At 45.5% G+C, this 14,782-nt stretch overlaps 1 protein-coding gene across 2 annotated transcripts in view; it reads right to left on the bottom strand.

Moving 5' to 3' along the window:
- LOC134205831 (uncharacterized) overlaps positions 1–14,782 on the bottom strand; it is a 180,416-nt gene that overhangs the window by 105,078 nt on the left and 60,556 nt on the right. The window contains exon 1 of one of the 2 annotated variants that reach the window (XM_062681448.1): positions 9,415–9,436. The exons of the other annotated variant lie outside the window; for it this stretch is intronic. Within the exon in view, the coding sequence (XP_062537432.1) occupies positions 9,415–9,417 (3 nt within the window). The 5' untranslated portion in view covers positions 9,418–9,436. Of the gene's footprint in view, positions 1–9,414; positions 9,437–14,782 lie in introns of those variants that run through there. 2 annotated transcript variants of the gene reach the window in all.

Here is a 14,782-nt window from a genome sequence, read left to right on the forward strand (position 1 = left end):
CCCTCTTATTCAGTTTATTCCTCTTCTACTCTCTTACAATTTTATTATTATTTCGTTCTACTGTTCAATGCACGTTGCTCATCAAGTTTTTTTTCTGCTTACCTTTGAATATTTTCTAATTCCACATGGTTTTTTTTTTACATGGTTTCAAACCGATCTGCATAGAAAGTGTTCACATCATGCTTCCCAAAACTAATCTGCCATTTTTAAATTTCAACAAAATCCACATCCAAACACGTAATTCGAATCCCCAACCAAATCATTAACAATCTACGCAACTCTCTGCTTCCTTTTCGTACTCTTTGTTTACATTTTCTAACACTGTACTTAAGTAAAACACTGATCTCGGAATGTAGTCATGGCTCTAGAACATCAATTTCTCATCAAAATCAGAGAAAAAGAATCATTAACAAGATTCTACGCAACTCTTTGCTTACTTTTTCGTATTCTTTCTTTACATTCTCTAACTCAGGCCAAACACTGATCACGGAATACACTCGTGGATGGAGCTTACCAGGCTCTAGAACATCAATCTCTCATCAAAATTTAAAAAAATAACATGATTTTACGCAACTTTTTGCTTACTTTATCGTACTCTTTGTTTACATTTTCTAACACTGTACTCAAGTAAAACACTGATCTCGGAATGTAGTCATGGATAGAGCCTACCAGGCTCTGGAACCTCGATCTCTTTTCAAAATCAGAAAAAAAAATCATTAACAAGATTCTACGCTACTCTTTGCTTACTTTATCTTACTCTTCGTATACATTTTCTAACACTGTACGTCTGAGGGAAGGGTTTTCCGTTAAAAAAGCACGTGGTAGCACTCTCTGAGAGAAAAAATTGCCCAATTCAGCCCGCCATAATGACACTGTCAATTATCTCATCATTATGCAGTTTGCAATTGCTTGTGAATTTGCCGTAAACGAAGAACAAAAGAAATTGGCATCAATGGGGAAGAAATTTATCACTCATGCAGTGATTCGGCGAGAGAACAGCAGCAGCGCCGACCAATCACGCAATAAGGAGATTTCATCGAAAGTTCCTCCAGGAATTCCTTCGGAAGTTCCTCCAGGAATTTCTTCGGAATGTCCTTCATGAATTCCTTCGAAAGTTCCTCCATGAATTTCTTCGGAAGTTCCTCCAGGCATTCCTTCTGAAGCATCTCCAGTATTTCCTTCGGAAGTTCCTCCAAGACTTCCTTCGGAAGTTCCTCCAGGAATTCCTTCGGAAGTTCCTCCAGGAATTCCTTCGGAAGTTCCTCCAGGAATTCCTCCGGAAGTTACTCCAGGAATACCTTCGGAAGTTCCTCCAGGAATTCCTTCGGAAGTTCCTCCAGGAATTCTTTCGGAAGTTCCTTCAGCAGTTCCTTCGGAAGTTCTTCCAGTAATTCCTTCGGAAGCTCCTCCACGAATTTCTTCGGAAGTTTCTCCAGTAATTCCTTCGGAAGTTCCTCCAAAAATTCTTTCGGAAGTTCCTCCAGGAATTTCTTCTGAAGTTCCTCCAGGAATTCCTCCGGAAGTTCCTCCAGGAATTCCTCCAGAAGTTCCTCCAGGAATTCCTCCGGAAGCTCCTCCATGAATTCCTCTAGAAGGTCCTCCAGGAATTCCTCCGGAAGTTCCTCCAGGAATTCCTCCGGAAGTTCCTCCAGGAATTCCTCCGAAGTTCCTCCAGGAATTCCTCCGAAGTTCCTCCAGGAATTCCTCCGGAAGTTCCTCCAAGAATTCCTCCGAAGTTCCTCCAGGAATTCCTCCGGAAGTTCCTCCAGGAATTCCTCCGGAAGTTCCTCCAGGAATTCCTCCGGAAGTTCCTCCAGGAATTCCTCCGGAAGTTCCTCCAGGAATTCCTCCGAAGTTCCTCCAGGAATTCCTCCGGAAGTTCCTCCAGGAATTCCTCCGAAGTTCCTCCAGGAATTCCTCCGAAGTTCCTCCAGGAATTCCTCCGGAAGTTCCTCCAGGAATTCCTCCGAAGTTCCTCCAGGAATTCCTCCGAAGTTCCTCCAGGAATTCCTCCGAAGTTCCTCCAGGAATTCCTCCGGAAGTTCCTCCAGGAATTCCTCCGAAGTTCCTCCAGGAATTCCTCCGGAAGTTCCTCCAGGAATTCCTCCGGAAGTTCCTCCAGGAATTCCTCCGGAAGTTCCTCCAGGAATTCCTCCGAAGTTCCTCCAGGAATTCCTCCGGAAGTTCCTCCAGGAATTCCTCCGGAAGTTCCTCCAGGAATTCCTCCGGAAGTTCCTCCAGGAATTCCTCCGGAAGTTCCTCCAGGAATTCCTCCGGAAGTTCCTCCAGGAATTCCTCCGAAAGTTCCTCCAGGAATTCCTCCGGAAGTTCCTCCAGGAATTCCTCCGAAAGCTCCTCCAGGAATTCCTCCGGAAGTTCCTCCAGGAATTCCTCCGGAAGTTCATCCAGGATTTCCTCCGGAAGTTTCTCCAGGAATTCCTCCGACAGTTCATCAAGGCGTTCCTCCGGAAGTTCCTCCAGGAATTCCTCCGGAAGTTCCTTCGGGGATACCTCCGGAAGTTCCTCCGGGTATTCCTCAGGAAGTTCCTTAAGGAATTCTTTCGGAAGTTCCTCGAGGAGTTCCTTCGGAAGTTCCTCCAGGAATTCTTCCGGAAGTTCCTTCAGCAGTTCCTTCAGAAGTTCTTCCAGTAATTCCTTCGGAAGCTCCTCCACGAATTCCTCCGGAAGTTCCTCCAGGAATTCCTCCGGAAGTTCCTCCAGGAATTCCTCCGGAAGTTCCTCCAGGAACTCCTCCGGAAGTTCCTCCAGGAATTCCTCCGGAAGTTCCTCCAGGAATTCCTCCAGAAGTTCCTCCAGGAATTCCTCCGGAAGCTCCTCCATGAATTCCTCCAGAAGTTCCTCCAGGAATTCCTCCGGAAGTTCCTCCAGGAATTCCTCCGAAAGTTCCTCCAGGAATTCCTCCGGAAGCTCCTCCATGAATTCCTCCGGAAGTTCCTCCCGGAATTCCTCCGGAAGCTCCTCCAGGAATTCCTCCGGAAGTTCCTCCAGGAATTCCTCCGGAAGTTCCTCCAGGAATTCCTTCGGAAATTCCTCCAGGAATTCCTCCGGAAGTTCCTCCAGGAATTCCTCCGGAAGTTCCTCCAGGAATTCCTCCGGAAGTTCCTCCAGGAATTCCTCCGAAGTTCCTCCAGGAATTCCTCCGGAAGTTCCTCCAGGAATTCCTCCGGAAGTTCCTCCAGGAATTCCTCCGAAGTTCCTCCAGGAATTCCTCCGGAAGTTCCTCCAGGAATTCCTCCGGAAGTTCCTCCAGGAATTCCTCCGGAAGTTCCTCCAGGAATTCCTCCGGAAGTTCCTCCAGGAATTCCTCCGAAGTTCCTCCAGGAATTCCTCCGGAAGTTCCTCCAGGAATTCCTCCGAAGTTCCTCCAGGAATTCCTCCGAAGTTCCTCCAGGAATTCCTCCGGAAGTTCCTTCCAGGAATTCCTCCGAAGTTCCTCCAGGAATTCCTCCGGAAGTTCCTCCAGGAATTCCTCCGAAGTTCCTCCAGGAATTCCTCCGAAGTTCCTCCAGGAATTCCTCCGGAAGTTCCTCCAGGAATTCCTCCGAAGTTCCTCCAGGAATTCCTCCGAAGTTCCTCCAGGAATTCCTCCGGAAGTTCCTCCAGGAATTCCTCCGGAAGTTCCTCCAGGAATTCCTCCGGAAGTTCCTCCAGGAATTCCTCCGAAGTTCCTCCAGGAATTCCTCCGGAAGTTCCTCCAGGAATTCCTCCGGAAGTTCCTCCAGGAATTCCTCCGGAAGTTCCTCCAGGAATTCCTCCGGAAGTTCCTCCAGGAATTCCTCCGGAAGTTCCTCCAGGAATTCCTCCGGAAGTTCCTCCAGGAATTCCTCCGGAAGTTCCTCCAGGAATTCCTCCGAACGTTCCTCCAGGAATTCCTCCGGAATTTCCTCCAGGAATTCCTCCGGAAGTTCCTCCAGGAATTCCTCCGGAAGTTCCTCCAGGAATTCCTCCGGTGGTACGGCCACCAACGCCACCTACACTCCCTCCCGGAACGCCGCCGGAACGTCCTCCAGGAATTCCTCCGGAAGTTCCTCCAGGAATTCCTCCGGAAGTTCCTCCAGGAATTCCTCCGGAAGTTCCTCCAGGAATTCCTCCGGAAGTTCCTCCAGGAATTCCTCCGGAAGTTCCTCCAGGAATTCCTCCGGAAGTTCCTCCAGGAATTCCTCCGGAAGTTCCTCCAGGAATTCCTCCGGAAGTTCCTCCAGGAATTCCTCCGGAAGTTCCACCAGGAATTCCTCCGGAAGTTGCTCCAGGAATTCCTCCGGAAGTTCCACCAGGAATTCCTCCGGAGGTTCCTCCAGGAATTCCTCCGGAAGTTCCTCCAGGAATTCCTCCGAAAGTTTCTTCAGGAATTCCTCCGGAAGTTCCTCCAGGAATTCCTCCGGAAATTCCTCCAGGAATTCCTCCGGAAACTCCTCCAGTAATTCCTACGAAAGTTCTTCCAGGAATTCCTCCGGAAGTTCCTCCAGGAATTCCTCCGGAAGTTCCTCCAGGAATTCCTCCGGAAGAATACCTCCGGGTGCTCTCTATTCCTCCAGAAGTTCCTCCAGAAGTTACTCCAGAATTCCTTCGGAAGTTTCTCCAGGAATTCCTCTGGAAGATCCTTCTAGAATTCCTCCGGAAGATCCTCCAGGAATTTCTCTGGAAGTTCCTCCAGGAATTCCTCCGGTAGTTCCTGCAGGAATTCCTCCGGAAGTTCCTCCAGGAATTCCGTCGGAAGTTCCTCCAGGAATTCCGTTGAAAGTTTCTCCAGGAACTCCGTCGGAACTTCCTCCAGGGATTCCGTCGGAAGTTCCTCCAGGAATTCCATCGGAAGTTCCTCCAGGAATTCCTCCGGAAGTTCCTCCAGGAATTCCATCGGAAGTTCCTCCAGGAATTCCATCGGAAGTTCCTCCAGGAATTCCGTTGGAAGTTCCTCCAGGAATTCCGTTGGAAGTTCCTCCAGGAATTCCGTTGGAAGTTCCTCCAGGAATTCCGTTGGAAGTTCCTCCAGGAATTCCGTTGGAAGTTCCTCCAGGAATTCCGTTGGAAGTTCCTCCAGGAATTCCGTTGGAAGTTCCTCCAGGAATTCCGTTGGAAGTTCCTCCAGGAATTCCGTTGGAAGTTCCTCCAGGAATTCCGTTGGAAGTTCCTCCAGGAATTCCGTTGGAATTCCGTTCCTCCAGGAATTCCTCCGGAAGTTCCTCCAGGAATTCCTCCGGAAGTTCCTCCAGGAATTCCTCCGGAAGTTCCTCCAGGAATTCCTCCGGAAGTTCCTCCAGGAATTCCTCCGGAAGTTCCACCAGGAATTCCTCCGGAAGTTCCTCCAGGAATTCCTCCGGAAGTTCCTCCAGGAATTCCTCCGGAAGTTTCTCCAGGAATTCCTCCGGAAGTTCCTCCAGGAATTCCTCCGGAAGTTCCTCCAGCAATTCCGTCGGAAGTTCCTCCAGGAATTCCGTTGAAAGTTCCTCCAGGAACTCCGTCGGAACTTCCTCCAGGGATTCCGTCGGAAGTTCCTCCAGGAATTCCGTCGGAAGTTCCTCCAGGAATTCCATCGGAAGTTCCTCCAGGAATTCCTCCGGAAGTTCCTCCAGGAATTCCATCGGAAGTTCCTCCAGGAATTCCATCGGAAGTTCCTCCAGGAATTCCGTTGGAAGTTCCTCCAGGAATTCCGTTGGAAGTTCCTCCAGGAATTCCGTTGGAAGTTCCTCCAGGAATTCCGTTGGAAGTTCCTCCAGGAATTCCGTTGGAAGTTCCTCCAGGAATTCCGTTGGAAGTTCCTCCAGGAATTCCTCCGGAAGTTCCTCCAGGAATTCCTCCGGAAGTTCCTCCAGGAATTCCTCCGGAAGTTCCTCCAGGAATTCCTCCGGAAGTTCCTCCAGGAATTCCTCCGGAAGTTCCTCCAGGAATTCCTCCGGAAGTTCCTCCAGGAATTCCTCCGAAGTTCCTCCAGGAATTCTTCCGGAAGTTCCTCCAGGAATTCCTCAGAAGTTTCTCCAGGAATTCCTCCGAGAGTTCCTCCAGGAATTCCTCCGGAAGTTCCTCCAGGAATTCCTCCGGAAGTTCCTCCAGGAATTCCTCCGGAAGTTCCTCCAGGAATTCCTCCGGAAGTTCCTCCAGGAATTCCTCCGGAAGTTCCTCCAGGAATTCCTCCGGAAGTTCCTCCAGGAATTCCTCCGGAAGTTCCTCTAGGAATTCCTCCGGAAGTTCCTCCGGAAGTTCCTCCAGGAATTCCTCCGGAAGTTCCTCCAGGAATTCCTCCGGAAGTTCCTCCAGGAATTCCTCCGGAAGTTCCTCCAGGAATTCCTCCGGAAGTTCCTCCAGGAATTCCTCCGGAAGTTCCTCCAGGAATTCCTCCGGAAGTTCCTCCAGGAATTCCTCCGGAAGTTCCTCCAGGAATGCCTCCGGAAGTTCCTCCAGGAATTCCTCCAGAAGTTTCTCCAGGAATTCCTCCGGAAGTTTTTCCAGGAAGTTCCTCCGGAAGCTCCTCCAGGAATTCCTCCGGAAGTACCTCCGGGAATTCCTCCGGAAGTACCTCCGGGAATTCCTCCGAAAGTTACTCCAGGAATTCCTTCGGAAGTTCTTCGAGAAATTCTTCCGGAGGTTTATCCAAGAATTCCTTCAGATGTTCCTCTGGGAATTCCTCCGGAATTTCCTCCAGAAAATCCTCAGGAAGTTCCACCAGAAATTCCTCCGGAAGTACCTCCAGGAATGCCTCCGGAAGTTCCTCCAGGAATTCCTCCAGAAGTTTCCCCAGGAATTCCTCTCGAAGTTCCTCCAGAAATTCATCCGGAAGTTCCTCCAGGAATTCCTCCGGAAGTTCCTCCAGGAATTCCTCCGGAAGTTCCTCCAGGAATTCCTCCGGAAGTTCCTCCAGGAATTCCTCCGGAAGTTCCTCCAGGAATTCCTCCGGAAGTTCCTCCAGAAATTCCTCCGGAAGTTCCTCCAGGAATTCCTCCGGAAGTTCCTCCAGGAATTCCTCCGGAAGTTCCTCCAGGAATTCCTCCGGAAGTTCCTCCAGGAATTCCTCCGGAAGTTCCTCCAGGAATTCCTCCGGAAATTCCTCCAGGAATTCCTCCGGAAACTCCTCCAGTAATTCCTACGAAAGTTCCTCCAGGAATTCCTCCGGAAGTTCCTCCAGGAATTCCTCCGGAAGTTCCTCCAGGAATTCCTACGAAAGTTCCTCCAGGAATTCCTCCAGAAGTTCCACAAGAAGTTACTCCGGGAATTCCGTCGGAAGTTCCTCCAGGAATTCCTCCGGAAGTTCCTCCAGGAATTCCTCCGGAAGTTCCTCCAGGAATTCCTCCGGAAGTTCCTCCAGGAATTCCTCCGGAAGTTCCTCCAGGAATTCCTCCGGAAGTTCCTCCAGGAATTCCTCCGGAAGTTCCTCCAGCAATTCCGTCGGAAGTTCCTCCAGGAATTCCGTTGAAAGTTCCTCCAGGAACTCCGTCGGAACTTCCTCCAGGGATTCCGTCGGAAGTTCCTCCAGGAATTCCGTCGGAAGTTCCTCCAGGAATTCCATCGGAAGTTCCTCCAGGAATTCCTCCGGAAGTTCCTCCAGGAATTCCATCGGAAGTTCCTCCAGGAATTCCATCGGAAGTTCCTCCAGGAATTCCGTTGGAAGTTCCTCCAGGAATTCCTCCGGAAGTTCCTCCAGGAATTCCTCCGGAAGTTCCTCCAGGAATTCCTCCGGAAGTTCCTCCAGGAATTCCTCCGGAAGTTCCTCCAGGAATTCCTCCGGAAGTTCCTCCAGGAATTCCTCGGAGGTTCCTCCAGGAATTCCTCCGGAAGTTCCTCCAGGAATTCCTCCGGAAGTTCCTCCAGGAATTCCTCCGGAAGTTCCTCCAGGAATTCCTCCGGAAGTTCCTCCAGGAATTCCTCCGGAAGTTCCTCCAGGAATTCCTCCGGAAGTTCCTCCAGGAATTCCTCCGGAAGTTCCTCCAGGAATGCCTCCGGAAGTTCCTCCAGGAATTCCTCCGGAAGTTCCTCCAGGAATTCCTTCGGAAGTTCCTCCAGGAATTCCTCCGGAAGTTCCTCCAGGAATTCCTTCGGAAGTTCCTCCAGGAATTTCTCCAGAAGTTCAGGAATTTTTTTGGAAGTTCCTCCAGGAATTTCTCCGGAAGTTCCTTCAGGGATTCCTCCAGAAGTTCCTCCAAAGATTCCTCCAGAAGTTCCTCCAGGAATTCCTCAGGAATGTTCGATTGTTATGATTTTCTCAGCAAAGTTATACAACTAAATGGTGATTATCAAGAAAATGTAGACCGTAAAACAAAATTGTGTTAAAAACTATCATTTCAACGTAACGTTTTTTGGGAAACGTTTTTTTCCAACATATCACAATTTTCACATCTAGTGAAAAAAAATTTACCGTGTAAATTATTTTCAGAATCACAGTTTGATGCTGATTTTATTGTTAAGGGCTTTGCGTGATTTAAACAAGTTGTTTTCATGATATTTTGATTTAATTATTCATAGCATCTATTAGAAACTTAGACGCGATCCAGTGTTGTGATCAAAAGTATTGATAGTGTCATAATTTTTATTGTACGTGACATGGGAAAAAATCTCTGAATAACTTATAACTAATAACACTACTATTGAAAACCTGTTGATAATAAGAAACATATAAAAAATTTAATTTTTAAGACAAAAGCTGCAAAATAAGAGATTTAAATACACTAGGGTGGCTCAAAATAGTATGGGAAAAACTTTTATCAATTTTTTGATGGGCCGCCTTCTTATTCGGTTCTATTTGATGCCCTGATGCTCTGGACAAAATTTCAGCAAAATCATTCAACGTTTGGGCGGTGTCAAACTCGTTGGAATTTTATATGCGAAAATGTATGCAGAAACATCCAAAAACAGTGAATTGATACTTATTCAGATCTTGATGAATTTAATACAGAATGTTATGCAGAAACCCTCGAGAAGATTAGAGTTTGCCCGGCTAAGTTATTAGCATTTCTCTGAAGTGGGGTTTGAGCAAATTTCGTTTCTTTTACCTTTGAAAAGAAAAAAAATTCACCCCTACAGCACTCCAGTAAAATGCTAATATCTTTGCCTAATAAAATCTGATCATCTCGCGGTTTTCATCATAACATTCTGTCTGAATGAGTATCATGGTTCTTGATCGTAAATTGTGCCGTCCAACCGCAAATCACTTCTTTAGGATGTTTCTGCATACATTTTTTCATATAAACTTCCAACGAGTTTAGCATCGCCCAAACGTTGACCGATTTGGCTGAAATAAGAGGGCGGCCCATCAAAAAATTTGAAAAAGTGTTTTTTGAGCCACTCTAATATACACGTATACGTCTATAGTTTACTTGCAAAAAAAATATTTTTTTAGAGAATAGACTTTATGATCGGGAGGAAGCGGGTAACTTCAACAACAACAAATACAAGATAGGTACATACCATGACAATGCTTTAGACGTCTAGTTTACCTGCAAAAAAAAAAGATTTTACTAAATGTGAAAGTTGTGAAATATTTGAAATGTCATAACTTTTTTGTTTATCAGTTTACCATCACAAAATTTATTTTAAATTACGTTCGTAAAAATATAGGGTTTTGAGATATGTAAGTTTTTGTGACAAAAATGATGTTTTCAACGCCAAACATTTTTTTTACGGTGTACATTTACTAAAAAATTAAAATAATAAAACATTTCGTTTTTGCTGTGCAGCTTTTTGAATATTTTTGAACCATTTTCACATACACCCTTTTGAAAAGTTAGTCGTGACTCAATATGAAGATTTGATATCGAAAAATGACGATTTAGATGAAATTGAAAAACTGAGCAAAGTTTAAACTCAACAGAAAATCATGAATTAAAAATTTTCTTAAATTTTGATGCTGTTGCTTGGAATCGCTCCTCTGCACTACTCACTTTTCACAGTGAGAAATGAGAAATAAGTATTGAAACGTGAGACGTCTCACTTTTCACTGCTCATTTCTCATCTTTCAAATGACCTTTTCGGCCAAATGACATGTTCGGCCAAATGTCCTTTTCGACCAAATGACTTTCGACTTTTTCGACCGGATGAGTTTCGGCCTAATTGTTTGTTCGGCCTAGTTGCATTCAGTCGAATGGGTTTCGGCGAAACGACCCTTTCCCGCAACAACTACAATTGGTTGTAGGTAGACGGTGCGAGTGAATACAATTATAAAGCTTTTCACATGTAAAACTGTGCCCGTTGACCAGTTAGTACATAGAGCCAGTCACTTTAGGCCTTCAGGCAGTCACTCAAAGAGCAAAGACAAACGTTAAGGTTGGTTTACAGTTCGCAAAACGTGTCACGGGATTCGCCTCCCCCCCACGCATTTTTAAAGAGACGGGAATTTCCCGTACTCAAATCCTTTAATAAATCCCACTCTTTTAAAAATACAATCCCAAGACGTTTTTCGAACTGTAAACCAGCCATTACAAAACAGCTAAAAGTACTTGCCATAAGACGAGTTAATACAAGTATTTCAAGTTTGTGTTAATATATGGTGATGAGTAGTCCCTGCAAAATTCGTCATTTCCTCTATTTGAGAACCCTTGACTTTGTCCAACTCACGTAACGTGGCCGCGTCTCTGCATCTCCCTTTTCTAAACTCCCCCAATAGTGTGTTCGTCTGTCTACGATATAATAAGCTCCTGCTAGACACCACCACGCTACAGCCTCATTATCCGAAGTTAATTTTCCCGATCATTGACTTCAGGGGAACTCTGAATGCGACGCGATGCACAGCAGAGTGGAAGAAAGTGGCAAAATGCGTTCGAAATCAAATCAATCAAACTGAATAATATCCCTGCCTGCTCATCGACTGAGTCACTCGTTGCTGCTGGGAGTTGCTGCCACGTTGCGTACGACGACGGAGCCAACCGATCGCGTCGAGCGACTGCGTCAAGGTTGTATGAAAACCGCACCGTGAAAAAGCAAATATAAATTACGGTGCAAATTGGAAAATCAACCGGAGGTGCTGTGGAGAAAACGAGAAAAGCTGGAAAACGGAACCTAGCTCTAAAAGCCGTACGTCGTCGTCGGTGTCGTCATCTGCGGTCGTGTGCCCGTGGACCGCCACCGCGATCGACGGCGGCGGCACAGTGGAAACAACGGGTAATGATAGTTGGTAATTATCGTCATCGGCCCACGTCTTTTTCTCTTTCCGTCAGACTGGAGTAGAGTTTTTCAATCGCATTGGTGCCGCGGGAGAAATGAAGTTGTTCGGATGAGTGCACCGCCACCGTGCAGGGACCAACCAAACGGTAGCCTGGGTGCTTTTAGGTTTCCAGAGATCGAAAGTGCCAAAGCAATTTGACGACGGTATGCTTCAGTAGTTAGCAAATGCACATCACGGGATGTAAGGCCATCTACTATTAGAAATCATAGAGCCTGCAACTGAACTCTTGGTAAAACAAAAACTGAAGCTTGGTGGTAAAATCTAACAGAGCTCCGCGTCGAGATCAGTTTGTTTGTAGTTAAACAAGCACAGTATGGCTCATATGTCAGCATTTTTTCATAACTTCACCTGAACGTTTTGACAATTCTTCGTCAATGTTTCCCTCAAATCAGCTCACGGCAACCTGTGTGCTAAACCTAACCTCGGAATCCAATTCTTACCATATGAAAAATATTCGAATCGGTGACAGACGGCGCCGCAGCTGCTGACCTGTCCTACACGCAATTGAATAATCAGTGGCAAATGCGGTTCTTGTGGTTTCTGTCGGCATGGTTTCTCGGAAGTGCCAGCTGGGCGTATTTGTCTGAGGGCAATTAATCTCCTGTTGCCATCTGGAGTGGCACTTGCCAGGCAAGCTCGAAGCTGGAGCCGTAGAGAAAACGCAGGAAACTTGGTGATGCTATGCCACAGTAGTGGGTCCATTATGTCAATCAAAATAGCGCAAGCGAAGCGATTATTGAAGGCGAAGTGAAGAATTTCTTTTGGACAAAATACTTCTGATCAAAGCGTCAATTGAAATTGTATTTGGATTATATTTGGATTGTATTTGGATTTGATTTGGATTGGATTTGGATTTGGATTGGATTTGGATTGGATTTGGATTGGATTTGGATTGGATTTGGATTGGATTTGGATTGGATTTGGATTGGATTTGGATTGGATTTGGATTGGATTTGGATTGGATTGGATTGGTTTGGATTGGATTGGTTGGTTGGATTGGTTTGGTTGGATTTGGATTGGTTTGGATTGGATTTGGATTGGATTTGGATTGGTTTGGATTGGTTTGGATTGGTTTGGATTGGTTTGGATTGGATTTGGATTGGTTTGGATTGGTTTGGATTGGATTTGGATTGGTTTGGATTGGTTTGGATTGGTTTGGATTGGTTTGGTTGGTTTGGATTGGTTGGATTGGTTTGGTTGGTTTGGTTGGTTTGGATTGGTTTGGATTGGTTTGGATTGGTTTGGATTGGTTTGGATTGGTTTGGATTGGTTTGGATTGGTTTGGTTGGATTGGATTGGTTTGGATTGGTTTGGATTGGTTTGGATTGGTTTGGATTGGTTTGGTTGGTTTGGATTGGTTTGGATTGGTTTGGATTGGTTTGGATTGGTTTGGTTGGTTTGGATTGGTTTGGTTGGGTTTGGTTTGGTTTGGTTGGTTGGATTGGATTTGGATTGGTTTGGATTGGTTTGGATTGGTTTGGTTTGGTTGGGTTTGGATTGGTTTGGATTGGTTTGGATTGGTTTGGATTGGTTTGGTTGGTTTGGATTGGTTTGGTTGGTTTGGATTGGTTTGGTTGGTTGGTTTGGATTGGTTTGGATTGGTTTGGATTGGTTTGGATTGGTTTGGATTGGTTTGGATTGGTTTGGATTGGTTTGGATTGGTTGGATTGGATTTGGATTGATTGGTTGGATTGGTTTGGATTGGTTTGGATTGGTTTGGTTGGTTTGGATTGGTTTGGATTGGTTTGGATTGGTTTGGATTGGTTTGGTTGGTTTGGATTGGTTTGGATTGGTTTGGATTGGTTTGGATTGGTTTGGATTGGTTTGGATTGGTTTGGTTGGTTTGGATTGGTTTGGATTGGTTTGGATTGGTTTGGTTGGTTTGGATTGGTTTGGATTGGTTTGGTTGGTTTGGATTGGTTGGTTGGTTTGGATTGGTTTGGATTGGTTTGGGATTGGATTGGTTTGGATTGGTTTGGATTGGTTTGGATTGGTTTGGATTGGTTTGGATTGGTTTGGATTGGTTTGGGATTGGTTTGGATTGGATTTGGATTGGTTTGGATTGGTTTGGATTGGTTTGGATTGGTTTGGGATTGGTTTGGATTGGTTTGGATTGGTTTGGATTGGTTGGTTGGTTTGGATTGGTTTGGTTGGTTTGGATTGGTTTGGATTGGTTTGGATTGGTTGGTTGGATTGGTTGGATTGGATTTGGATTGGTTTGGGATTGGTTTGGATTGGTTTGGATTGGTTTGGATTGGTTTGGATTGGTTTGGATTGGTTTGGTTGGTTTGGATTGGTTTGGTTGGTTTGGATTGGTTTGGTTGGATTGGTTGGATTGGTTGGTTGGTTTGGATTGGATTGGTTGGTTTGGATTGGTTTGGATTGGTTTGGTTGGTTTGGATTGGTTTGGATTGGTTTGGATTGGTTTGGATTGGTTTGGATTGGTTTGGATTGGTTTGGATTGGTTTGGATTGGTTTGGTTGGTTTGGATTGGTTTGGTTGGTTTGGATTGGTTTGGATTGGTTTGGATTGGTTTGGATTGGTTTGGATTGGTTTGGATTGGTTTGGATTGGTTTGGATTGGATTTGGATTGGTTTGGATTGGTTTGGATTGGTTTGGTTGGATTGGTTTGGATTGGTTTGGATTGGTTTGGTTGGTTTGGATTGGTTTGGATTGGTTTGGATTGGTTTGGATTGGTTTGGATTGGTTTGGATTGGTTTGGTTGGTTTGGATTGGTTTGGATTGGTTTGGATTGGTTTGGTTGGTTTGGATTGGTTTGGATTGGTTTGGATTGGATTTGGGATTGGTTTGGATTGGTTTGGATTGGTTTGGTTGGTTTGGATTGGTTTGGATTGGTTGGTTGGTTGGATTGGTTTGGATTGGTTTGGATTGGTTGGATTGGTTTGGATTGGTTTGGATTGGTTTGGATTGGTTGGTTTGGATTGGTTTGGATTGGTTTGGATTGGTTTGGTTGGTTTGGATTGGATTTGGATTGGTTTGGATTGGTTGGATTGGTTTGGATTGGTTTGGTTGGTTTGGATTGGTTTGGATTGGTTTGGATTGGTTTGGATTGGTTTGGATTGGTTTGGATTGGTTTGGGATTGGTTTGGTTGGTTTGGATTGGTTTGGATTGGTTTGGTTGGTTTGGATTGGTTTGGATTGGTTTGGATTGGTTTGGATTGGTTTGGATTGGTTTGGATTGGTTTGGTTGGTTGGATTGGTTTGGATTGGTTTGGTTGGTTTGGATTGGTTTGGATTGGTTTGGATTGGTTTGGATTGGTTTGGATTGGTTTGGATTGGTTTGGATTGGTTTGGATTGGTTTGGTTGGTTTGGATTGGTTTGGATTGGTTTGGATTGGTTTGGATTGGTTTGGATTGGTTTGGATTGGTTGGTTTGGATTGGTTTGGTTGGTTTGGTTGGTTGGTTGGTTTGGATTGGTTTGGATTGGTTTGGTTGGTTTGGATTGGTTTGGATTGGTTTGGTTGGTTTGGATTGGTTTGGTTGGTTTGGATTGGTTTGGATTGGTTTGGTTGGTTTGGATTGGTTTGGATTGGTTTGGTTGGTTTGGATTGGTTTGGTTGGTTTGGATTGGTTTGGATTGGTTTGGATTGGTT

Source organism: Armigeres subalbatus, chromosome 1, assembly GCF_024139115.2.
Source record: "Armigeres subalbatus isolate Guangzhou_Male chromosome 1, GZ_Asu_2, whole genome shotgun sequence".
Classification (NCBI taxonomy): Eukaryota; Metazoa; Arthropoda; class Insecta; order Diptera; family Culicidae; genus Armigeres; species Armigeres subalbatus.